Source organism: Rhinopithecus bieti, unplaced genomic scaffold (genome assembly GCF_001698545.2).
Source record: "Rhinopithecus bieti isolate Rb0 unplaced genomic scaffold, ASM169854v2 scaffold_31127, whole genome shotgun sequence".
NCBI lineage: Eukaryota > Metazoa > Chordata > Mammalia > Primates > Cercopithecidae > Rhinopithecus > Rhinopithecus bieti.
Window position 1 is genome coordinate 2397392 of NW_016813970.1, and position 25833 is coordinate 2423224.

At 38.0% G+C, this 25833-nt stretch overlaps 1 protein-coding gene across 1 annotated transcript in view; it reads right to left on the reverse strand.

Annotated features, from left to right (window-relative positions):
• The window catches only part of ASB4 (ankyrin repeat and SOCS box containing 4), a 57618-nt gene that overhangs the window by 28974 nt on the left and 2811 nt on the right, over positions 1-25833 (reverse strand). The window contains exon 2 of the mRNA XM_017849302.1: positions 18859-19158. Within this exon, the coding sequence (XP_017704791.1) occupies positions 18859-19158 (300 nt within the window). The remainder of the gene's footprint in view (positions 1-18858; positions 19159-25833) is intronic.

A 25833-nucleotide genomic window follows, 5' to 3' on the forward strand; every position in this document is an offset into this window, starting at 1 on the left:
AAGGAAGGAAGGAAGGAAGGAAGGAAGGGAGGGAGGGAGGGAGGGAGGGAGGGAGGGAGGAAGGAAGGAAGGAAGGGGAAAAAGAAAGAAAGAACAATTACTTGGACAGTGGTCGTCTCTGCTGGGAATTCATATCGGGAAGGAATACCTTGAAGAAACAAGATTCCCTGCTAACACAGTATGTGGAGGTCCACAGCTGTTAAACACAGGGGTACCTACGTGTGATACCGTCTACTTCACCAGCTGGTGAAACTAGGGCTATGGCTATATAAAGGTTTAAGAACAGCCCCTTAGGTGAATGGAAGAGGGAAGTTTTTTTCTCCAGCTCCCTTTGTATTTCTGCCTTTCTCTCAGTCCATCGTCTCCTTAGGTCTCATAGAGGCCAAGTCCCCTTCACACTTTGGATGGAATTAAGCAAAAGCCTTCACAATTTTTATCTGTTTCTTGCAGAAAGGCCATTTCAGAATTATCTTTCCCTGTGTAGTCAGGGTAAGGCTCCCTCTTTGCTGGGCCAGAATATTTTCAAGGACTCCAGGTTGTGCTTCTTTGTACCATCTTCATCACTGAGAAATGGGTAAGACAGGCAGTGACTAATTATCTGAGAGTGTCTCTTCGAATACCTGACAGGTTGCATGCCTGTCAGAATGATGAATTTAAGGGGAGGGAGAATTTGTGTACCCTGAAGCCAGACACTGAACATGTCAGTCAACCTCTTCCTCTAACTCTTGGGGGCGTTGTCTGTCTATTTTGTTTAAAAGGGACATCCAAATTAATTCCCTTTTATGATGTAATTAATAGAAATTTCACCATTCTTTGGTTTATAGTTTGTTCATATATTTAGTTTACATAGCTATTGCTAAAGGGCTTTGTTTGGTTTTTCTGTATTTTTGTAGATGATTTAATAGTAGGCAAGGAGCGGTGTATTAGAGGTGTATATGGTCTGTGCTAATCTAGAAGGATTGTACTCTGGCAAACTGATAGTATCGGTGAGACAGTAAATCAAGTAATCAACAAGGAAGCCCAGACTGAGTGGAGAAAGAAATGAAATTAAGAGAGGGTGAGAGACCTGTATACAAAAAGGGGCAAGGAACTGGAGTCATGAAGACATTACAGAATTGGCGCAGTGTAACTGAGAGAGAATGATGGAAAGATAAGAAGAGAAAATACTGGAGCGACATAAAAGGGCCAAGGATGAGATCATGTGAGTGGACAGCTGACCTAGAGTGAAATGCAGGTTGTTAGAATTGTGGAGGTCCAGGAGTTGTGAGAGTGATTTTGGATTGGTAATTTATGTCAGCATCAAAATCCTTTGTGGATGATGGCAGAATTAAAGAAATGAACCACAACTGAGAGACAGATGACCAAGTCCTCAAAAAGAAATCACTTACATTATAGCAGATAGTAATGCCTAGGATGCCTAGGATGGGTAGGTGAGAGTCCTAGCTTCTTATTTCTTCTGTCACAAGTTACCACAAACTGGGCAGCTGAAAACAACACAAATTGATTATTTATAGTTATGCAGGTCAGAAGTCTGACACAAGTCTCAGTGGATGTAATGGTTAATTTTATGTATCAACTTGACTGGGCCATGCTGCTTAGCTATTTGGTCAAACAATATTCTGGATGTTTCTGTGATGCTGCTTTTCTGGATGAGATTCACATGTAAATCAGCAAACTTTAAGTTAAAAACAGATTGTTCTCCTTAATGTGGGTGGGCCTCATCCACTCAGTTGAAAGTCTTAGTAGAACAAAGACTGACCTCCCATAAGCAAGGAAGGGCTCTGGCAACAGACTGTATCTCTTCCCTAGTTCTCCAGCCTACTGGCCTTCTCTCCAGATTTCAGACTTGTACCTTCACACTGCATGAGCCAATTCCTTAAAATAAATCATTCCCTCTCTGAACATACACACACACACACATACACACACACACACACACATTCTATTGGCTCGATTTCTAAAAAAAAAAAAAAAAAAAAAAAAAAAAAAAAAAAAACCCTGACAGTGGGCTAAGATCGAGGTCAAACAGAATATATAGAGGAGTCCATTTCCTCACCTTTTCCAGCTTCTAGAGGCTTCCCACATTTCGTGACCATGATCTCCTTCCTCTTTCTTCAAAGCTAACAATGGTGGGTAGAATCCCTTACACATTCTATCTCTCTGACCCTCCTTCTATAGTCACATTTCCTCTAACTACAGCCAAAAAAGGTCCTCTGATTTTAAAGAGACAGGACAAACATGGATAATCCAAGATAATCTCCCCATCTCAAAGTTATTTATTTAATCACATCTGCAAAGTGCTTTTTTGCCATATAAAGTAACATATAATCACAGGCCCCAGGGATACAGACTTAGACATCTTTGGAGGGTAATTTTTTCTGCCTAACACAGTGATAGAATCTGCCCTCAGAAGAGAAGCTGGAAAGAAGACTGATGCACACAGGGCTAAATGGAGTTCTTGCTGCACCAAATATGAGTTCCCCTTCTAGCTACAGGCCCTAATTTCATTCTTCTAAGTCAGCATTACCCAAAGTGTGCTTTGTGGCATATTAGTATTGCAAGATGCATTAAAAATAAAAGCGCTGTGGTTAAATAAATGTGTAGATTCTATGTACCTTTGTATCTTTACAATTCACATTAGCATATGAAGGTTTCTGAGAAGTTTATGATGAGGAAGTCTGTCCAGTTTAACATGGGTTTTCCAGGACTTATTTTTCCAGGGAATTCTCTTTTTGCAACACCTATTAACAGCTCCAGAATCATTGTTTAATACAGTGGACTTTGGGAAATGCATTTCTAGACAACACAAAGATACTTTCACTGGTCCAGGGATGGGGGGAAAGAGCCTTACATAATCCATAAAGCCTTGCTGGAGTTCCCTAGTCTCAACTTGAATTATCCATAGCCCCATTTAGTAGGTGAGGGATAAGATTCAAAGAAGTTAAATTTTGCCCTCATGAATGGAAGAGTCAAGGTCTGAACCCAGTCTGTCTTACTCCAGAACCTTCACTTTTAAGCACTGTACTTGAGTTCCTTTTTTCATATTAAGCCATGTCCAAGCCTCCTGACCAGCCCTTGGTTGAACACCACCCCTGGTCTAATAGGCTACAGCATGGAAGGATCAAGTGTTACAGAAGATAGCACCTGTGCTTCCCCTTTATCAGGGGCTGTGAGCAAGGCAGTTATAGAAGAAGCTGAGGGAGTGGCAGGTTTGCTGACTGACATATACAGTCTGCAGTGGAGATGAGATTCACAGAATAAGGCAACAACAGCAAAGTCCCCCAAGGCAGTCCCAAGACTAAGTTACATTACCGGCAGAACTCTAAGTAGCAAAGGGAAGGCAGCACCACCTAGTGGACAAAATGAGAGCTCCGCAGTGAGGTCACTGCGGTCAAAACCTGATTTCACTATTAAGCAATTTGTCTCAAGCTCAGTGTTTTAATCTGCAAATTAGGATAACAGTCTTAACATCATAGGATAGTTGTGAGGATTAATGAAAGCACAGACAAAGTGCCACGCGTGCAAAATAAATGCCATATCCAGCTGCTGTTATTATATTATATTTTATTTTATTTTATTTCATTTTATTTCATTTTATTTTTTTGAGACGGAGTTTTGCTCTTGTTGCCCAGGCTGGAGCTCAATGGCGCAATCTCGGTTCACAGCAACCTCGGCCTCCCAAGTTCAAGCGATTCTCCTGCCTCAGCCTCCCTAGTAGCTGTGATTACAGGGTTATTATTAATTATTAATTATTAAGTCCAAGACGATCTTTCTTCATGGCTCTTCCTCCTGGCCCCACCCAGGTTAATTCAACTATGTTTGCAAGAAGTGCGTGTACTTCCTACTCTTACCACCCAGGTCTTTGGTTGGTGTGGCCCTCTTAATTGAAGAGTGTTGCTGAGGGCTGCCAGAATTCTGAGGCCGCAAGAAAACAAAGCAAAACGGGCTGGAGTGATTTGCTTTCAGCGGACTCCCTAACTGGGCCTTCCCTGCAGCGTTCACTTCTTTGTAGCTCTTGGTGGGGGCTGGCTGCCAGCAAAATGTTTTGTCTTGAAAAAGAGAGGGGTCCACCGTTATTCTGTCTCCATTAGCTTTCTAATTAGTAAAAACTTCAAGAAGCTGGCATGTGCTTGATTATTTGCATCCAATTCTGAGCTTTCATCATTTCCCCTATTTGTATGTTTTCTTGGTTAGCTTAATGGAAAAACCTTCTAAAATTGTTTAGATTATCTTCCATAAGTTATTACTTACAGAGATGACAAAGAAAACACTTGCATTTCTGTTTGTAAGTCTGATATCTTTTGCTAAATGGGTATTTAAATGTTGAGAAGATAATAAGATCCAGGCTCCCCAAGTAAGAAACAAATTAAAGAAAAAGTGCTGATAGAAAACAAATAAAGAAGTACAGGCCCAAGGAAACTTCATCCTTTAATTTCCGGTTTCAGATGCTTCCAGTTATAAAACAAAGATAATACACCCAGACTGAAAACTCAGAACAGAAGACACAGATGGTTTTTGATTGTAGAATTTAAAGAGACTCGGTCAGAGAAGGAAACTTATAATTTTAACAGGTGGGAAAGAAGGCTGTGATTACTACTTCTCCTCTGAAAATGCACTTGGGAATCACCTGGCTGCAGTAAGCAACCCAAACTTGAAAAAATTGACCTAAAATTGTCGTATAGGTGAGACCAAAACAATTATTGTTTGGAGAAAAAAAGAAAAATGCTAACATCTAAGGTTAGTGACAGGGATATTTAACATATGCCTAGTTATTTCTATTATTTTAAACCTTGCTATATTACATTGTTGGAGGTAGAAATTAGAAATTGATCGAAGTGTTGCTTTTAATTAAAAAGTTTAACTTTAAGGAAAATGAATTAATGGATTTTCAATATATCTTTTTCAACCACTTATCTACACCTTTGTTGGAGCAAGTCCAGAAACCAAAAAATAAAGGCATGATACTTAAAAGGAAAGGATCAGTTTCTGTGTTGAGAGTGTGCTTTGCAACTCCAATTCTTCATGTGAGAAAACGATAGAATGGGGATAAACAATTGCCTTGGTGGGACTCATTTCAGAAGAAATATTGACAGGTTTTCATGTCTTCAATAAACACCACTTCGAATATACAGCTGCTTTTTTTTTTTTTTTTTTTTTTTTTTTTAGAAAAGCCTTTTTAAAATCTTTAGGATAGTTAATTACTTTTACAGCTAATAGAATTCTGATATAGCATTTAAGTTTCTCTTTTAGATAGTAAGTGTCACCTTAGCACAGTCTTTTCTCCTAATTTTTTAATTAGCCAAATGTCCCAGAAGGATAAGCATTATACAATTTCCAGCAAGACACAGTGGGAGCATCACAGACCCAAAACAAATAAAATTTGATCTGCTCAAATCTGACAAGCCTTGTGAACTGAGGCCTGATTCAACTTATCTGAGTCTGTGATTCCTCATTTTTCAAATAAGGAGAACAATATGCAACCTCACATGGTTGTTGCAAGGATTAAATGAAACATTTTATTTTCAAGTACCTGACATAGCCACATCATAGATGCTTAATACACGTTATTTTCCTTTCAGTTTTCCCCTTCATATGCATATATGCCGGCAACATCAATTTCCTTTATATGTAGCCCCGATGCTGTTAACTTTATTAAGCTAGATTTTCCATTAAGCATTTATCCTTATTCATTAGCTAGGAGGACTGACGCACAAAGATATTAAATTATTTACTCAAGTTTAATGAATGAAATTGAAAACCCTTTTCCTCTGCTTAACATGAATGTGCCCTTTTCAGTATGCAGAGCTTTGTTGCATTTATTCAGAAGCTATTGCTAAGTGCTTAGTTTGGAACATAGGATTAATGAGCCCGGAGACATGGCGTTGGTCACCATGGCAACCAAACTAGCTTTGCTGTGTTCCAAGCTCAAACAACGGATGTGGGATGCTTAACTCTGGCCTGCGGTATACAGCTGGGTGTTCTTTTTCATATATCTCACTCCCCATTGCTCCTTCCAATTACTCCCTAATTCTCGTGGAAAGATAAATAAAAGGAACACCCCTACTTCTTTAGGGCTTTGCTTTTTCAGCTATACCACCTAATCTCTTTCCTTAATATAATTATCTTTCCATCTGTTTCTTAAGATTTTGGCACCTACCTCACATTACTCCTCTCCTCAAAAATTCCTGCCGTTATTCTGGGGGTCTTTAATACCGCATGAATGACCCACCCAATCTCCTGGTCTCCCCGTTTCTGAATCTCATTCCCTTCAGTGACTTTCTCCTACTCTGACTTGATGACTCCAACCCACAGTCATACCTGGACTGAGTCATTACCTGAAATTTATCTGTCTCCAGAAATCACTGATTCACATATCCAATTCTCTGCCCACAATCTTCTATCTATGCATCTTACTTGTTCAGTGTCCACTATAACCATTCTTGGACTCCATCAGATCCTTCTCTGTGTTCTCTTTGTCCATTAGATGTTCCTTTCTTCTCTCCTTCTCTATCCAGCTTAGTTCCATATTTTATCATTTTAATAACTCTTTTGGTGGAACTTTAAATTCCCTTCATCTCTTCATAGCATCTACCTGGGGCCATTATGAGTGACCCTAACCCTGCGTGAGCCCAATTATCTGCTGTCTTAGTGTCTGCACCCAAGCAGCTGAATGCTGTGTGGCAAAAAACACCTGTGCCACCTGTGCAAGACCAGTACCATCATAAAGTCAAACATCAGAACTCAGCTGGACCCTCCAGACTGCTCAGAAACCCAATGTTTCTCTGTTTTACTTAGTTTCCCATTCTTTGTAATTCCCTATAATAATTATTCTCTATAATTACAGAAAATATAATATATTCTCTGTAACAATTATTTCAAACCTCTTTTTGCCTTGAATCTTTTATGCTTCTTCTCTTTTTTCACTCTCAGCTCTCTTCACTTCTTACTTTACATAAAAAATGCCCTTCAAAGGGAAGCTTCCTTAAAGCCTTCCCACCACACATATCAACTCTCATTCCCTCTTTTTCTGCTTCTGGCTATGATAGAACAAAGCTTTTCCTCTCCAAAGTCAATCCCTTTACCTGCTCTGGATCTCATTTCCCAAACTTCTCAGAGTCCTCACACAAAAAATTATCCCTCCTCTCTTCTTTTTCTTCAATCTATGCCCTACTGGTGGATTTTTCCATCAGTTTTTTAAATGCTCAGGTTTCTACCATCTAAAATAAAAAATAAATAAATAAATAAAAGTTCAAACCCATTTTCCTCTTCATCTACTTCTCGTCTCCTCTTCACAAATACTCCTTAAAAGGCTTGTTCACACTTTCAGACACCCTCCTTTTTAGTTCTCAATCGCCCCCGCTCTGATTTCTGCATCCATCGCTCAACTGATTGGTATAATCTTCAGTTCCATCCATGTCACTAAATCCAATAGCAGCTGTTTAACTCTCAACTTACTGGAGCTCTCTGTAGTATATAACATTTCTGACTTCTCCCTCCTTCCTGACGTACTCTCTTCATATGGGAAAGAAGCAATGTGTACAACTGAGCATGATTTTACCAGTAAGGATCATGAAATTGCTCTGGTTCAATTGCACTCTTTTCCCTAGTGCTAGAACTTGTTATCGATTGAATATTCAATAAATTTTTAACAATCAACACCCAATATGTACTATGCACTGGGCTCTGCCAAGCAAAAACAGTTTCTGCTTTCATTAAATTTATGGTTTAGTGAAGGAGGCAGATACTAATCAAAGAATTCAACAAATAAAATATAAGTACCACAAAGGAAAGCTACAATGAGATATGAGAATACAGAACATAGCATAGTGTCCTAATTGAGTTTAAAGGAATGAAGGAAGATTGATCCTCAGAAGTGAAGTCTGAACTAACACCTTGCATAGGAGTTGAAGTTTGCTCAGCAAAGAAGAAGGACAGAGCATCCTAGATAGTAGATATGCTATATTTGCATCCCCAGCCTTTTCCCGTAACTTAGCACCTGGAATAATGGCAATTAGGTCTTGATTCTCTAGAAAAAAAAAAACAGTTAGATTTTTCTTCAGAGAATCTAATTCCTAAGAGACTATGTCAAAGATTCCTCAGATGAAAGGTCCAGCCAGATGATATACAGCAAAAAAAAAAAAAAAAAAAAAAAAAAAAAAAAAAAAAAAAACAACAACAACAATAAAAAAAACCACTCTTCCTAGATATTTAGATTCTGAATCAGCTTTTAGTGACTTGATCTTAAATGTAGGCAGACAGCCAAGGATAATAAGACATCTAAGGAAAACCTCTAATATACTTGACAGAGGCAATAAAAACAGAGAAAAGCAACCCAGAAAAGATCTCCCAGAAAGTAGAGAATAAAGGAATGTAAAATAGGAGAGACGATACAAGACAATTTAGAGAAACAGTCCAGGGAGGTTCGATATCCAAATAATAGTAATTCAAGAAAGATAGCATATAGAAAGCAGAAGAAAAGAACTCATGCAGGAAACAATTCAGGAACATTTCTCAGAACTGATAGACAAGCATTGTGGAATTGAATGGATTCAGTACAAAGGATGAAGATAAACCTACCAAGGCAGTTCACTGTGAAATTTTAGAACATCAAAGACCAAAAAAAAAAAAAAAAATCTAAATTCCCCAGAGAGGAAGATAATAAGTCCCATTAAAAAAACGAAGAAGTAAATGGCTTTCAATTTTCCAGCTGCAGTACTGGAAACTAGAAGGCAATGGGGCAATGCCTTCACTATGCTAAAAGAAAATGTTTATGAATCTAGAACTCTACACTAAGTTGGGGGTAGAATTCATGCACTGGGGTGCATGTATAGTCTCATTCACCCTTTCTCAGAAAGCTACCAGAGGATGTATCTAACCCAAACAGGCAAGACACCAAGATTTAGGAAGACTTGTGGTCCAGGAAACAGGGGAGAGGAAAAGGGTGTTCCTGGGATGATAGGGAATGGGGATCCCAGGATGACAGTGGTTCACCAGATGCACATCAACCTGAACCTAGTTGGAGCAGGGCTGAAGACTCCAGAAGGAACTTCTTCAAGAAAATAAAATTGATAAAATACCCACTAAGTTTAAATGTTTCAGAAAAGATTAAAACTATTGTCTGACCAGGCACAATGCCTCACCCCTATAATTCCAGCACTTTGTAGACATAAGCAGGAGGATCACTTGAGGCCAGGAGTTGGAGACTAGCCTCATCAAAATAGCAAGACTTTGTCTCTACTAAAAATAATCTTTTAAAAATTAGCCAGGCACGGCCCATGCGCCTGTAGTCTCAGCTACTTGGGAGGCTGAGGTGGGGGGATTGCTTGAGCCTGGGAAGTCAAACCTGCAGTGAGCCATGGTCATGCTATTGCATTCTAGCTTGGGTGACAGAGTGAAACCCTGTCTCTAAAAATAAATAAAATAAAATAAAACTATTGGCAAAAGCTTTGAGGTTAAATAGCAATGAATATGTAGAAAATTAAGCCAAAGAATGAAATAAGACAATTTTCTACAGAGATAACAAACATTGCACAAAAAAAGAAGCTATCATAGTTGGCCACAAGCCTCATAGTTATAATGTAACTCCATCATAAGGGACAGGGAATGAAAAAGTACTTGGGGAGAGGGACACGGATAGCGGAAAAGGAGCCAGATCCTCATTTTCCATTAGAATCAATCAATAGATTCTCATAAAGCTGCTTCTATTGCTACTTATTCTTTTCCACTTTTATGGATAAATAAGTGGTATTTATTTAGTAATTTGGAGCTAAATATCAAACTAATCAGCTCAAGGAAGTAAAAGTGGTTGCCTCTGAAGAAGGAATAATCCAGTACTACATATTTCATAATAAACCTTGAATACGGTATCTTCTTAATGTCTTTTAAACAATGTTCATATTTCTTCCACCTCTTTTGCTAAATACATTTTCTAGGCCCCTTAAATTTCTGGTGATATTATAAATATATCCTTTCTTACATTACAATTTCTAGCTGCTTATTTCTGGTATACAGAAATGTAATTGATTTTTGTGTATTGATCTTAAATGTACTACCTCTGCAATTCAATTACTAGTTGTAACCATTTAATTGTAGATTTTCTTGGATTTTCTATGTAGACAAACATCCTGTTTTAAATAATGGCCATTTTGCTTCCTTCTTTTCAATTGTCATACATTATTTATTTTTCTCTTCTCTTTGTGCCAGTTAGGACCTCCAGGACAGGGCTGAAGAGACTGTGATGAGAGCAGAAAAGTTGTTTCATTCCTGATTCTAAAGAGATGCTTCTACAATCTCAGCACTAAATAGACTATCAACTTGAAAGCACTGCTTAAGGTTGTGTTCCCCGAAGTGTGGTATGATTTTTCGTGGAACATTCTTTACGGGACTGGAGTAACTGCTGACTGACCAGGTGTGAGATAGGGACTGCAAACTCGTTTCAAGTTAACTCACTCAGAGCAGAATGATTGGAGGCAAGCCTTCTGGAAAAAGCAGTGACCAGAAGACGCAGCTTTTTAGAGTCATTTTCTGCCATCTGAGAACAGAGGGTCTCTGAGCAGATAGAGGTCAAGAATTTAATTGCCTTTTATTTACTGTTACTGTTACCCTCAATGTATGTCAAGGGATTTGGGGTTTCGATTTTTTATAGTAATATCAGGTTTCCTTTAAAATTGAATTTAATAAGTAATATCAATTTGATGAGAACATTAAATTCATATTGTACAGGTGGTACTCACAATACAGCAGATGTGGCAAAAATCCTCTGGGTGGTTTGCAAATGACTGATCAGATTTATGCTATTACAATGTATAACATAGAAGATGAAAAGATGGAAGGCGATGAGGTGGTAAGAGCAGTGTCTGTCCAGCAGGCATATCTATTTCGGATTAAAATGAAGGCCAGTGACATCTTGCCTTACCATGTTACACTTCATTGGCCAGGGAATTTCCTAACATGTGGGTGACTTGTGTCACTGTCACATAAAGTAGCAGGGAACAGTCTTTTAAAAGGCATGGTCCCCTTTACATTGCCCCCATGCTACATTCTGCTAAGGAACATTTGAATTTTTATGGCTTTCCTGCAGTAACAAATTTTCCTCCTACGGTCAGGATTTGCTTCACGCAGAGTAAAGCGGGCAGCTTTCATTTTCCTCTTACGAATGGAATAAGTAGAAATAATATGCTGCTTGGCAGCCACCTAAACCTGCCTTGACTCTCTTTATTCATAAGGAAATGCAGGATTCAAGGAGAGGACGTTTTTCACCAAGGTAAATAAGCCTTCTCAACTGATGAACACTATTATACTAATACCAAAGGAAGCAAAGGCCAGGAGATGGGGGCATTAAGTAGAAAGGCAAACAGAAAAACAGCAGACAAAATCCAGCATGGGGACAAAGCAGGCTCTGCAACACTGAAAAAACAGGGAAAAATCCTTTAAGAGAAAATTGGATGCAATTTTTTGGCCTCAATTAGCCTTTTCCACAAAGAGCACTTTTCCACAAACAGCCCATTAAACAGCAAATGAAATTACATCGGTTTTCAGTTGCCATGGCATTGGTTCTTCCTCTAATGGACTTCTCTGGTCCTGAGCTTAATGTTAGCCTGACTTATTTTCCTTGTCTGTATGTTGTCTCAGTTCCCTCTGTCCTGCTACAAAATGATGTATTTGAGTTCTCCCCCAGAGTACCTATGATACAATCTAAGAGAGAGAAAATTTAGCCTTTGGCTATATCTCTAGAGACTGAGAGGGTAAAACTGATGAAGAGCAGCATTTCATTAACCATGAACCACACAGTTTTCATTTATTAGGTGGCAGTGGGTCCCCATCCATGCACTCAGGGCTTCTGGAGCCATTCCCAGATCTGTCAGTAACTTCAGTAACTATTTATTGAGCACGTTCTATGTGCCAAGCACTGTCCAAGAAGCTGAGGCATAAAAATGCAAAGGAAAGAAGACAAGATGCTCACAGTCTTTTAGTTTCCAGGTTAGAAGACCCACCTGCGAAACACTTTCTCCTTCTATTTCCTCATCCATAAGATGGGTTGAAATTTTCCCCAATGATCTGATTCACAGGTTTGCTTTCTTATTTATATATCTGCCAGCTGCCACACTTTAAAAAAGTATTCTAGCAGCAAGGATCTGAAATAATACATTAGCCTTTTTGAAATTGCTTAGCTACAGCTAAGCATTAGCTATGATATCAAGTTTGACTCTGACATTTTAAATATCATTTTGATATGCATAGTCACATACAATGTTTTAAAAAATACATCTGTAAAGTCCATACTGTCCTATAAGCTGCTTTTTACAAACTTCCCATGTGAACGGACATTCTTTTAAACGTCGTTTTAAATATCTGCACGGCATGGCAGCAACAACATGAAATTTTCTATTAGATATGTAAGTGTTTTCAGTTTTCAGTAATATAAATGACTCTCTGAGGGCAAATAGGACTCAAGCAATTTTTTGAGACTCTAAATACATTTAAAATTAAAAGTGCCTATCTAAATATTTTCAATTGTGGTACATTTTAAATGTTTTCTTAACCAATCAAAACTTCTAAGACAAAATATAAGGTAAAATAAGTAAAATATACTCTAACTGCATTATTCTGAAAACTTACAGAAGTAGGAGAAAGTCTCTAATTTCTAGTGTACTGTAGGTCATGTGACCACGCACAATTCTAAGTTACATGATCACTGTGTCTTTTTCTTTCTCCCCAGTTACCTCTTTGACTTTAGGTATAACCTAGTTCAGAGATAACATCTAAAGTCTGAATTTGAGGCCCTAAGTAAATGATAGCCCTGGGTAAAAAGGTCCCCTGCCTAGAATTGGTCCCTAATCCTAGAGGTGAAATTTCTAAGTTAAAAGAAAGTTTTCAGCTTTTGATATGTGTTATCAATTTGCCACCCAGGCTTATACCTATTTCCTTTCTATTAAGAGTGTGTGAGAGCACTTCCCTATGTGTTTGTCACATATATATTATCTTTCGTATGCTTATTAATGTAATAAACAACAACAAAATATCTAGTTGTTATTTTAATTGACGTTACTGATTACCAATAAATGCTCTCATTATGTCATATATTTATTTGCTATTTATATGATTATTCTTTTTTTCCCTTAAATATTCCTGTTCTTGGTCTTTTTGTTCTTTTTCTTTTTTTTACCTCTTTCTCTCTTCTTTTATTTTTTAGTTGTTAGCCTCGTTACTTTAATTGAAAAACTTCTGTATATAGTAAGCCTTTTGTCATATAGTCTCAAATATTTTTCCCACTTTTATGATTGCCTTTTAATTTTATGATGTTTGCCCTACTAAAGTTGAACATTTTTGCTTTCTCTAATTTATCTTTATTTTCTTTGTGAATTCAGCCTTTGATGACATGGCTTGAAAGAGTAAGTGGATCTTTAATGGACTTCCATTCTCTCTCCTTGACTGTTGTAAGCCTAATTCATTAGTGTCAGCCTACAAGCATTGCCCAAGCTTCCCCCTACCTCTTTCTTCCTTCTCATCTCTAGGTAGTCTCCCTCTGTTGACAGGAACAAAAGAGATGGGGAATGACTGTACCAGCTGGGAAAGGTGACGCCACTAGGGAGTGAAAGGTTTGGCCACTCTGTCAGTTTGTGGTTGATGAAGTCACATGAAAAGGTGACAATATAAAAAGTTAACAAAGTTTCAGTTATGTGGAATGAATAAGTTCTAAAGATCTAATGTACAGCAGGATGACTATAGTTAATAACACTGCATCATTTACTGGAAATCTATTGAAAGTAGACATTAAATGTGATTATTGCAAAGTAAGACAAAAAATGTTTTAATTAAAAAGTTAATAAATTAATACATAATTTCCAAAATTCCTAAAACTCTTAAAATAAAAGCTTGCAGGTTTAAACTAATTAAGTTTAAAAATCAATAAAGATAAAAACTAAATCTAAACATAAATGAATGAGTAAATGTGAAGAGCAGTGATGGCCACACATAGAAAATGTGGGTAAGCTTCAAATGATGCCTAACCTTGTCCCTGTAGCTTCCTTCCTAAGGGGGAGGTTGCAAAAGCAAACATAAGAAGAGCATGATTGCTGGAGGGAGGTCACAGACCAGTATTATCTACAGTTGGAGATCAGAGAAAAACCTTGTGTGCCAAAGGAAATGATTCATAGGAAGAAAACAGTTGAAGATGCATGAGACAGGATAACTGAAAGGTTCCAGTCTTTCAGAAGTTGAGATGAGATGAAATCCAGAGAATATGGGATACACCCTCATTTTTAACAGGTGAACCAAAGAAGTAGGAGAATAAGCTGGGCTGAATTTTTTCTTCCCCTTCATTTCCACAGGTTGAAAAGATCATGGTTTTGTTTCTTTTTTTTTTTTTTTTGAGACAGATCTTGCTCTGTCACACAGGCTGGTATGCAGTGGTCCAATGATAGCTCACAGCAGCCACCCTCAAACTCCTGATCTCAAGCAATTCTCCTGCCTCAGTCTCCTGAGTAGCTAGAACTACAGATGCACCACCATGCCTGGTTAATTTATTTTTCCTTTAGTAAAGATGTGGTCTCATTATGTTGCCAAGTCTGATCTCAAACTCCTGGCCTCAACAGGTCCTCCTGCCTCAGCCTTCCCAAAGTTCTGGGATTACAAACATAGGCCACGGCTCCTAGCCACACGGCATCTTTTATAAGTCCAGTAATCCTACTACATTTCTTTAGTAAGATTCTTCTCCCATTTTTTTTTTTCTCCTGAACTTCCCATTCCTTCTCCATTCTTGTGAAAATGTCCACGCTTCCTGCTCTCCTCTCATTTTTTGGCTGACGACTGCCCGACACATTGAGGGGAAAAACCATCAGAACTCCCTCATCTTAGCACTATCAAATCTACAAACATTCTGGCATTTAAAACCATCTTTTACTTTGTCCCACTTCTTAAAAATGAGGATGTTCACAGCTACTCGGGAGGCTGAGGCAGGAGAATGGCGTGAACTCGGGAGGAAGAGCTTGCAGTGAGCTGAGATTGTGCCACTGCACTCCAGCCTGGGTGACAAAGCGAGACCATGTCTCAAAAAAAAAAAAAGAAAAGAAAAGGAGGATGCATCCCATAGTCTCTGGATTTAATCTCATCTCAGCTTCTGAAAGACTTTCAGTTATCTTGTCTTGTGCATCTTCAACTGTTTTCTTTCTATGAATCATTTCCTTTGGCACACAAGCTTTTTCTTTGATCTCCAACTGTAGGTAATACTTTCCTGTGACCTCCCTCCAGCCCCTCCAGCAATCATGCTCTTTTTATGTTCACTTCTGCAGCCTCACTTCTTTACAACAACTGTTTACTTGTGACATCTCTGGTTTCTAACCACCCATTTGCACTTTATACCATTCAAATCTGACTTTTAACACTGTTTCACCGAAACTATTTTTGTCAGTGATAACTCTGTCACCTAATCTAATGAACATCTAATTAACCCTGTGTAGCTATCACTATAGCTGGCCACTCTCTGCTTCTGGAACCTACTACCTCTTTCTTAGTCCTTGTGTTGCCAAAATACTCTTGGTTTTCTCCAACTTTACTTATCAGTATATCTTACTCTCCTTTATTGGCTTCTCCCTGTCCTTCTAACACTGAAATGTTAGAATTCATTGGGGCTTATTCATAGATTCACTTTTCTCTGTATATACTCTTTATCCAGGTGATTCCATTGATTTCCTTGGCTTCAAATTCAATCAATAGGCTGACAATTCTGAAATTATAGCTTTAGTCCAGGGCTCTGTTCTGAAATCTATACTTTTATATAAAGTGCATCTTTGATATTTTCACTGAAGTCTCAAAGAGATATGAAAACTCTCATACTTAAAACTGATTTAGGAGGACTTACTCTATCTGATTTCAAGACTTGATACAAACCTATGGCAACCAAGTCAGTGGAGCATTAGAAAAATGAAAAGATATATAAGTCAATGGAATAGGCTGGAGTCCAGAAAGAAGCCCAAACATATATTGCCAATTGATTTTTGACAGAAATACTAAGGCAATTCAATGGTGAAAGAATATTCTTTTCAACAAACAGTGCTGAAACAATTGGGCATCCATATCAAAAAGACAAACCTAACCCATAACTTACACTATATTAAAAAAATTAACTCAAAATGAATCCTAGACCTAAAAGTAAAATCTGAAATGACAAAACCTCTAGAAATAAACATAGGAAATAAATTTTGTTGCTAGAAGGAAAAAAATTTATAAATTGAATTTATCAGAATTAAATACTTCTCTTTGAAAGATACTGTTAGGAAAATGAAAAGCCACAGAATGAAGAAAAGTATGTGCAAACCATGTATCTGATAAAGCACTAGTATTCAGAATATATATACAGAACTCTCTCAAATCAATAAGAATACAGGCAACCCATTTTTTTTTAAAGGAGCAAAATTTACAGACATTTCACCAAAGTAAATCATATACAGATGGTAAATCAATACATGAAAACATGTTCAACATCCTTAGGCATCAGGGAAATTCAAATTAAAACAATGAGATACCATTACAAACATATTAGAAGAGCTAACATTCTAATGATCTACCCCCAGTAGAGGGACATTTAGAATGTTAGCTAATATGTTAGCCATTCTAATACGTTTGTAATTATTGCAAACTGATGTTGCCCACGCGGACCTCAAACTCAGAGACTCAAGCAGATCTCCCACCTTGGCCTCCCAAAACACTGACACTATAGGTGTGAGCCACCATGCCCAGCCAAATTTGTTTTTTATCTCACACTATCAAGGTCTGCCAAGCAACTGGAATTCTCATACATTGCTGACAGAAATACAAAATGATAGAACTACTTTGGAAAACAGTGTTGCAGTTTCTTGTAAATTAACCACATAGCCATCATCCCACTCCTAGGTATTTACATAAGAGAAATAAAACATCCACATAAAACCTGTATGCAAATGTTTATATCAGCTTTTCTTTCAAAATTGACAAAACTAAGGACCTTCCAAATGTCCCTCTACTGGGGGTAGATCAATTTTTTTATGTGTATACAATGGAATACTACTCAGCAATAAAAAGGTCTAATTTATTGGTCCATGCAACCACATGGATGGATCTCAAATGCATTATGCTAAGTGGGAGAAACCAGATTCAAAAGCCTACATATTTTATAATTTAATGTATATGACATTCTGAAAACAGGCAAAATTATAGGGATGGAAAACATCAGTGGTTGTCAGTAGATGTAGAAGGGGAGAGGACTAACTACAAAGGGTGTCAGGAAACTTTTTAAGATGATTGGCATGATGGTTTCACAAAAATAGTATTTCTCAAAATGTTAAATTGTACTGTTAATTTTGCTGCATGACAATTATACCTCCATAAACTGACTTTTTAAAAAATGGATTTAATTATTATCCCTACATAGGTGCTTCTTCCTCAAGTTTCTTTATCTCAAAAAATGGCATCACTCTCTGCTTATTTTCTAAAACCTGCAACCTGGCAATGATACTTGGGACTTCCTTTTTCCCTCACACCCCACCCACATCCAATCCATCTCCAAATCCCAACAATTCTACTTCCGAAATGTATTGCAAACCCATCTCCTAAACTCCCTATCTGAACTTGCCCCTAGTGCAAGCCACCATCTTCTCTCACCTAGACTACTAAAATAGCTTCCCTACTGGTCTCCCTGCTTCCATTCTTGTCCACCTCCAATCTATTTTCTGCATAACTCCAGAATAACGACTTTAAAGGAAAATTAAGTCATGTCACTGTCTTACTGAAAACTTTCTTGTGGCTCTATTTCAGAGCCTACACTTTCACCTTCGAAGGCCCTGCAGGATCTAACACATCCAATGTCATCTTGTGACTCTCTCCTCTACCCTCTCGTCCTTCCCACCCTACCCCACACCCATGATACTCTGGTCATAGTAGCCCTCTTCTATCTGTTTAATATTCCAAGTTTTATTGCTCTCTTAGCAACTTTGCTCAAGTTGTTTCCTACAGCTAGACCCCTTTTCCTCTCGGCTTTCTTTTTTAATGGCTGTCTCCTTCCCATTTGTTTTTTGTTTGTTTGTTTTTGCCTTTTGTTTTTTTGTTTTGAGACAGGGTTTCACTCTGTCAGTCAGGCTGGAGTGCAGTGGCATCATCACAAGTCACTGCAGCCTTGACCTCTTGGGATCGAGTGACCCTCCTGCCTCAGTCTCCTGAGTAGCTGGGACCATAGTTGCATGCCACCATGCCCGGCTAATTTTTTTTACTTTTTGTAGAGATGAGGTCTCCCTATGTTGCCCAGACAGGTCTCGAACTCCTGGGCTCAAGTGATCCTCCCACCTTAGCCTCCAAAGATTCTGGTACCACAAGCATGAGCCACTGCACCTGGCCCTCCTTTTCATTCTTAAAGTTTCAGCCTACCTAGCATAATATCCCTAGAGAAGCCTTTACACATTTTAGAGTAATTCACTTCTGACATTCTCATTCGTAGCTCCTGTTTTCTCCTTCACAACACTTTCCCAATTTATAATTATATATTTATGAATTTATTTTGTTAATATTTATCTCCCCTGTTAGAATATACTTTCTTTGAGGGCAGGTGTCTTTTCTCTTTTTCATTTACTTAGTGCATTACCTGATGCATAATGGGAGCTAAATAAATATTTGTTAAGTAAATGAACGAACTTCCTGCTATTAAATAATAATAATAAGATTCCAATGTGATCATCACTGAATTACCTGGATCAACAGAACTATGTATTTTTAGGGCCCTCTGTACGAGGTGTAATTGCATCTTTAGGCTTACTACATCACATGGTCACAAAGTCTTGAAACCATGAGTGTACAAGCAGACAACCATGTTGGCCACCCAGAAAGGCTTACCTTTCCAAACCAATTGCTTGGCACAGAGAATGGAACTTGGAGTTGTACAAAAGTGCAAAGCTGTATGTCCACTTAAGGAGTAGCAATTCAGCTTTGCCCCACGATCACAGAGGATCTTAACACAATCTGCATTGGCCATTTCACAAGCCACGTGAAGAGGGGTTTTCCCATTGGGTCTACAGTTGATTGTAGCATTGTGGTCCAGTAGCACCAGAAGGCATTCCACATGACCAAACAAGACAGAGAGATGCAGGCCTGTGGCCCAGGAAGACTTCAATTTATAGCTAGGCAACCAATAACCTAAAGAAAAAAAAAAAAAGAAAAGGAAAGGAAAGAAAGTTTAACTTCTTGACCTAGGCTTTCTCCCTGTTTTATGAGGATTTTTACAAGGTATTTTATTTTGGTCACATTTACAAAAGTGGAGTGGAGAGGGGATGACAGAGGTTTTAAATTAACAGCTAGTGGGTCTGCAGGCATTTTGTTTAATAGGGTATTCTGATGTTCATCAGGGAAACAGGCTTTCTCAAGCTCTCACTGTCTCTACTATTTCTTATTACTATGTCTTGTTCCTTTATTTACTTTACCTTTCTAGGTCTTACAAGCATTTAATTTTGGGATCTTCATTTAGGTAATTGTATTTTATTTTGCATGGTGAGTTACTTGAGATGCTTTAAGGATATATTTTTTTTAAAGCTGTCAATCATTGAGAGTTTGTCTTGAATGATTCCAAGGCTGTTAGTTACAAGATTATAATTTTTATTCTATCCAAAATCTTTTTTCCTATAGTTGTTGCCAATCCAACATATGAATGTGTTTAACCTTTTTTTAAAAAATTAACACTCCAAAATTTTATTTGCCTGCCTGTTGATTTATGCAATATCTCTTTCCAAAGACAAATTTAAGGCAACTCTCAACTTTCACACAACTTAAGATTTTTAAAACGATTTAGAAAATAAGGGCAAAATAAAAAAGTAGGAAAATTAAAATGTCAAAAGTAAGATAAATACATACACAAAATATAAACTCTATCCTGTACACTAGAATGGCATTGCAAATTTGCCTTTGAATTTCCTAGCAGCTAAAATAAACAGGAAAATAAGATATGTTGCATAATTAACGATGTCTACAGCCATACATAAATGAATTAGGCAGGAGAAGTGTAGATGCACCTAGAACTGAGATCTTCGATAATTTTTCCCATTGGTTTTTGGAAATGTGCATTCTCTCTCTCTGCCTCTCTCTCTCTTCTCCCGCTGATCTCTGACTTCTATATGCTGAGCTGGTCTTTTTTCTATAAGTCTCCAACTTTTGCCACATTTGACAAGCTATAACTATGATGACTTTATAAACTTTCTTTCTATGTCAATGCCAATAGCCATAGCATTTAAGCTTTTATGAGTGGAGAATGGAAAATAGGTACAGAAAGAAGAAATATTGAGGGGAAGAAGATGAAGAGATAGTTCTTCAACAGCCACAGCATAGAAGTTACTTTAGGTCTGAAACAACAAAATAAATTTTAACATGAGTAAATCAAAAGTTTACTTATAGGTTATAAAAATTCCACTTACAAGTACAAGGTAAGCAGAATATGATTTAATGGTCATTTATTTGAGAAACAACCTAGGGATTTGAGCTGTAATCTCAAAATAAGCCAACAGTGGGATGGTGCTGCCAAAAAACTAATACAATCTGAAACTACATTAATAAAAGTGTAGTGCCCAGAACAAGAGAAGCAAACATTGTATTCTTCACTGATTAGATAAGGCCAGAAGAAATCTAGAATATTACGATTACTTCTGGGCATTGCCCCTTACAAGAAATGATGAACTACTAGAGGGTGCTCTGAAGATGATGACCACATTAAAAGTGGGCTTGGTGATCAGGTATTAAATTTCTCTCATTTAAGTGAAAAACACTAGAAACATGCCACTCCTGTGTATTTGTCCTATAAGTATAAACACCCATGTGAAACGTCCTAAAGGACCACTGTATTGCACAACTCCACAAAGAACATCATTTGTATTGTACTCTGCGGAACATGCTCCCAGACTTAGGAATCTTGACAACCTGGTCTACATATAAGAACATGCACTACACTGCAGCATTCTTTGAATGGTTAAACAACCTCCATGTCAATTGATAGGAGACTTCTTAAATAAATTATGATACATTCATCCAATCAAATATTACACAAGCATTTAAAAAAATGGGGCAGTTCTGTATAGACTGAAATAGAAAGATCTCAAGATATATTACTGAGTGAGATAAGCAGGGAGCCAAACAGTATACAGACTATGCTATCATATGCAATTATATTTGTAAACACTGAGAACAAGAAACTGGTTATAGTGGTGGCCTCCAAGAAGAACTGGAGGGTTGGTGGATCAGGACAGATATGCACTTGTTCTTGAATACCCCCTTGGTAACTTTTAAATGTAGTATCCTGTGCATGTATTGCTTTTTAACAAAAATAAAATTAAAATAAGCTATTGTCTCTCTGTCTTGAGGGGAAAGAATAATTTAATTTGAATAAGCTATTTACAAGGTGGTGCACAGTGATTAATCCCACAGGAATGAATGAACTCAACTGGAAGTCTGTCTTTCTGCAATGTATCCTCCAACATAGCTTCACACACACACACACACACACACACACACACACACACAACTTTAATCCCTTTTTTACTCCATTCAGAATTCTAGAGCCATCTTGCTTTCTCTCCCTCCCACCTTTCCCTTTATCCAAATCTACTCTTTAAAAAGAAATCCAGTTATTTCACATTAAAGTCTAATGGACTGAGGATTGTTTAAAGTGTGATCACTCTCAGGATTATCTGAATTTATGGAAAAATCTATATTCAGCTAATAGAATTAAATTCTAAGATGTTAATTTGAGATTCCAGACACTGGGAAGAGATGGTGTTGGATTATACGGACTTTCCGTGGCAGAACTAAGTAGTATCATAGATGGTCTGAGCTGGGGAGTATCAATTCCACGCCTCGTGTGTATGTGTGTGCAAACTGATATGCACACACAATGTATGTGCATATAGATTCATTTACACATTTCTATTGAGTTACGTGCGTTGAATCTCTGTTCCAAGCAGAGTTCTTAAGCTGTATGTTATGCAGCTTGCTTTTGATGATGAATGAATCATATTAACATCAATACTTAATCAGTCATTTTAATACTCAAATTTCCTCAAAAAGCAATTGGCAAAAACAGTCTTTTCTAACTGCCTAAGAAGTTGGTTCCAGGTCTGAAAACCAGGGTGTGTTTTGCCTGCTGATTAACAGCAAAAATTAGGCAGCTCTCTGTGACAACTGATTGGAAACTTGCTCCTGCTTCTGCAATGGGAAGAAAAATGATCCCAGAAAGGAAGCAGCAGAGAGCTGATTAAGAAAACACCATTTTGATGTAAAATCAAAGAAACACAGAATGTCAGCACTGGAGGGAAGATTATCCAGTCCAAGCCTTTCATTTTCCAGATGAGAAAACTGCCACTTTTTCATCCTGCTAGAGCCATGAGTTGCCTGCCTCAATCCAAACTCATAGACTCAGAACACCCGCAATGCAGAATTTCTATCTGTCTTTGTCTTTGTCTTTGTGGAAGCAGAATAGAATTACCTCCAAGCCTGCTTCGCAAATCACAAGGAAAGGAAGAAGATCCACAATTCATCTATAATATTTCACATCTCTGATGTGGAAATGCATTTGCTAGTTGAATTTTTTTCCTCCTCCTAACTTGCCAGTAACACCTAAAGAATCTATCCTGCCCATGTATTACGTGAATCAGTCATTCTTGGCCTCTCAGTCAGTTTTTTCTGCATCTCCTGTAATCATAAACATTAACTGGTCAATCAGGCTCACAGACTACCAAGTCCTGGAAATCAGCCAACTCCCAGAATGGAGTTGTGGCTACAACTCACCTCTCCTAAGATAGGAGTGTGTGTAGGTAGGTGGCAACAAGACACCTTAGTGGCTGCCCCTGGGGAGCTGAAGTGGAGAAATGGGAAGAGGACAGATTGCAGGCTGTGGTTTAGGGTGTACTGAAGTGTATCTGGAGGCTGTGTTGCAAAACTTTGGTGGTAATGTGGGGGAAGGGATTGTTGAATAATTCAGCCCCGAGCATATCAGGAAAGCCTGCTGCTTTGAGCAGAGAAAAGAGCAGCCCCTGGCAAAAGGGACATGAACGTACAATCATAACTTTAAAATGAGGTGGGGCCTACAGGTCATTGTGTAGTAAGTGTGGAAGTAAACACACTTACTGTCATGGAGGACCAAACCACAAGTAAAACTATCTTCAAAAACCACAGATGAGGCTGTGCCTGTTCACAATCTTGTGCTGATGCTGATATGTCAAGAGATCAGAATTTGTCCCCCAAAATATAACCACCAATGATCACAGCATGCTAGAAACACAATTAACTGATCAGGCAGATTCACTTTTTACACACTCCCTTCTTCCCACAGCAAAATTTTGCCAGGACTTCGAAACCTAGAATGTGATTTATTCCTAGTATTTGTCTTTCAAAGTCCCCCTCTGTTCACCTCTGCAGATTTCAGGCTGCCCTTTTACTATGCGTTTAGACTGCACAAAGGACAGAGGTGAGGCAGAACCAGGAAACCAAGCCCATGGGAGCTGGGGGTGGGAGGTGAAGCAGCGGCTGCCTCCCTCTAATGTAAACCACTCACACACTACCCCATGTCTACAGTCTGTGTGCAGTGACAGCTCCTTGCAGAAGAGTTCTGTTTGAGTAAGAAGCTCACTACAAAGAAAAGAAAAATACATATTATTTCCCCTATGTACAAAACCCACAGGAACTCCCAAATACAGGCTATGCTCATGTGGCTTTGACCATGATACACAATCTGTTTACAGTTTCACCTGCATAATATGATTAATTATCTGCATGCAGGAATCTGAACTTAGAGAGGGTCTTGTCAAAGCTTCCATTTTACAAATGAAGATAATCAGTCTGGAAGAGGTTAAGTAGTATAAAGTGTCCATGTTCATATAACAAGTACTGACAGAACCAACTCTAACTCTCAAACTCCATTGCCCCCAAATCTTTAAATAGCCATCTATGATCCGAAGGCTACATGCAGTTTACCTCCAAATTGATATCACTTGTAGCTAAAAGTTCTAAAGGAATTTTAGAAGTTTCATCCCTGGAAAAAAAAATACGCAGACTAATCCTGTGTGTGTGTATGTGTGTTTGTGTGCACGCATGCGTGTGTGTGTGCTTAATTTAAATCTGAAACCAAAGAGATATGGCCCCAATAGCTGGGTAGAAAGCTGCCTAGAAATATAACAAGGAGCAAAGTGTTTGGACCTTCTTTTGGAAGAAGGGCTTGGTTCTGCTCCAGCATTTGGAGAGGATGTACACATTTCTGGTAAACCTTCAGCTAAGCCTGGGCTCTGCAACAGTTATCAGCTATAATGTTATCTGAGTCAAAAGAACCCCACGCACGAGAAGCCTCTGTTATTACAGCCAAAGGTTATACACACTGCTCGTGGCTGGATTAGCAGACATTTGCTCTGCCTGTGTCCATGTATTTACACAGTCCTGAAGGATTACAGACTGAAGCACAATTCTTGGCTATTTTTTAATAGCTAATATTTTCCAGATAACTCAAAGTTCACCTGGGAAGCAGGGGGAAAAAGCAAGTTTGAGGTGTAAAATGTAAAAGAAAAAAGTTTGAACATCCAAGAAAGGAAAAGAACCCTAGGATGGAAATGGGAAAGCAGAAGAGTGAATTTCTGGCAAAGAGGAAAATTAGGTGATAAAGAAATTATTCATTCGGAGAGTGGAAATAAGAGCTTTCATGATATTTGGATATAAGTTACTACTTAGTAAAGTAGATAGAGTACCTGCCAGAAAGTTTTCAAGTGAAATCATTCATTGGTTATTTTAATTAAAAATATGACCACCAACCAAGGAATCAGTGGCTATGGGCCATAAACGAAGTACTTAAAGTGCATTACCCTGATTAATAAAAGGACTCCGATGAACCTTGCTGACTGGGGGTTTCCTATCAAAGAGATAAGTATGAAAATCTGCCCATATCATTTATGAGCCAAAGCTCATACATCTGAAGGAAGATCAAGCTGTGTAGTTGGTAAAGCCTTTGACAACAGTTTTATGGACAGTCCTTCATGTTTCCAGTATGGAGTTCACCAGTGAAAACCAATAGAAGGGACCTTTGTGTTTTCTTTAAAGATTTATTTTATGCTCGGCTCATAATAAATTTTATATCACTGACATCCCTTGACTTTCCATGACTTATTGCATTTGGCAGTTAGAAAGTTGTTCTTTATGTTTTCTTTGTATCATTTTTATTTTAAAGTGATCACCTGGTAAACGCAATTTTTGCTTACTTGTTTTTGCTTTTAAGACCCATTCTCTCTGCCATTCCCAGGGAGGTCTCTCAAATGCCAACCAGCACATTTTAAATGTTTACTTTACAAAATGTGAGGAAAATTTCTTTAAATTAATAAAACATGATTTCATCTGAAGATTTTATTATGAAGCTTAAAATAACTTAGAAAAGTAAAGTGAGAACTCTCTAACTTTAAGAATCGTGATTAGGTGCTGGAGAAAGATAGGATCCACAGTTTGAACATGAACTCTGTTTTCTGTCAAACTGGAAAGAGAAGATACTCAATGAGATGGCCCCAGTGCTACAGAGGAAAGCAGAAATGAGCTTCCAGACTTATTTGTAATCCAATAGCTTTATTCTGTCTTCCTCACAAAATCCACATTTCATATTTGCTTATGAGCTCAACTTTTGATTACTGGTGTGCCAACTAGATTGTAAATTTGGGGAGCACTATTTAGATTTTACGTGATTTATTTGCCAGCAGAGTTCTGAGTTCCCTTTTCAAAAATTATACACTGACTTTCATATAGGCTTAGATGGACTATATTTCAGGACAAAATGTAGTTAATTTTAAATCGTATAAAATGCTG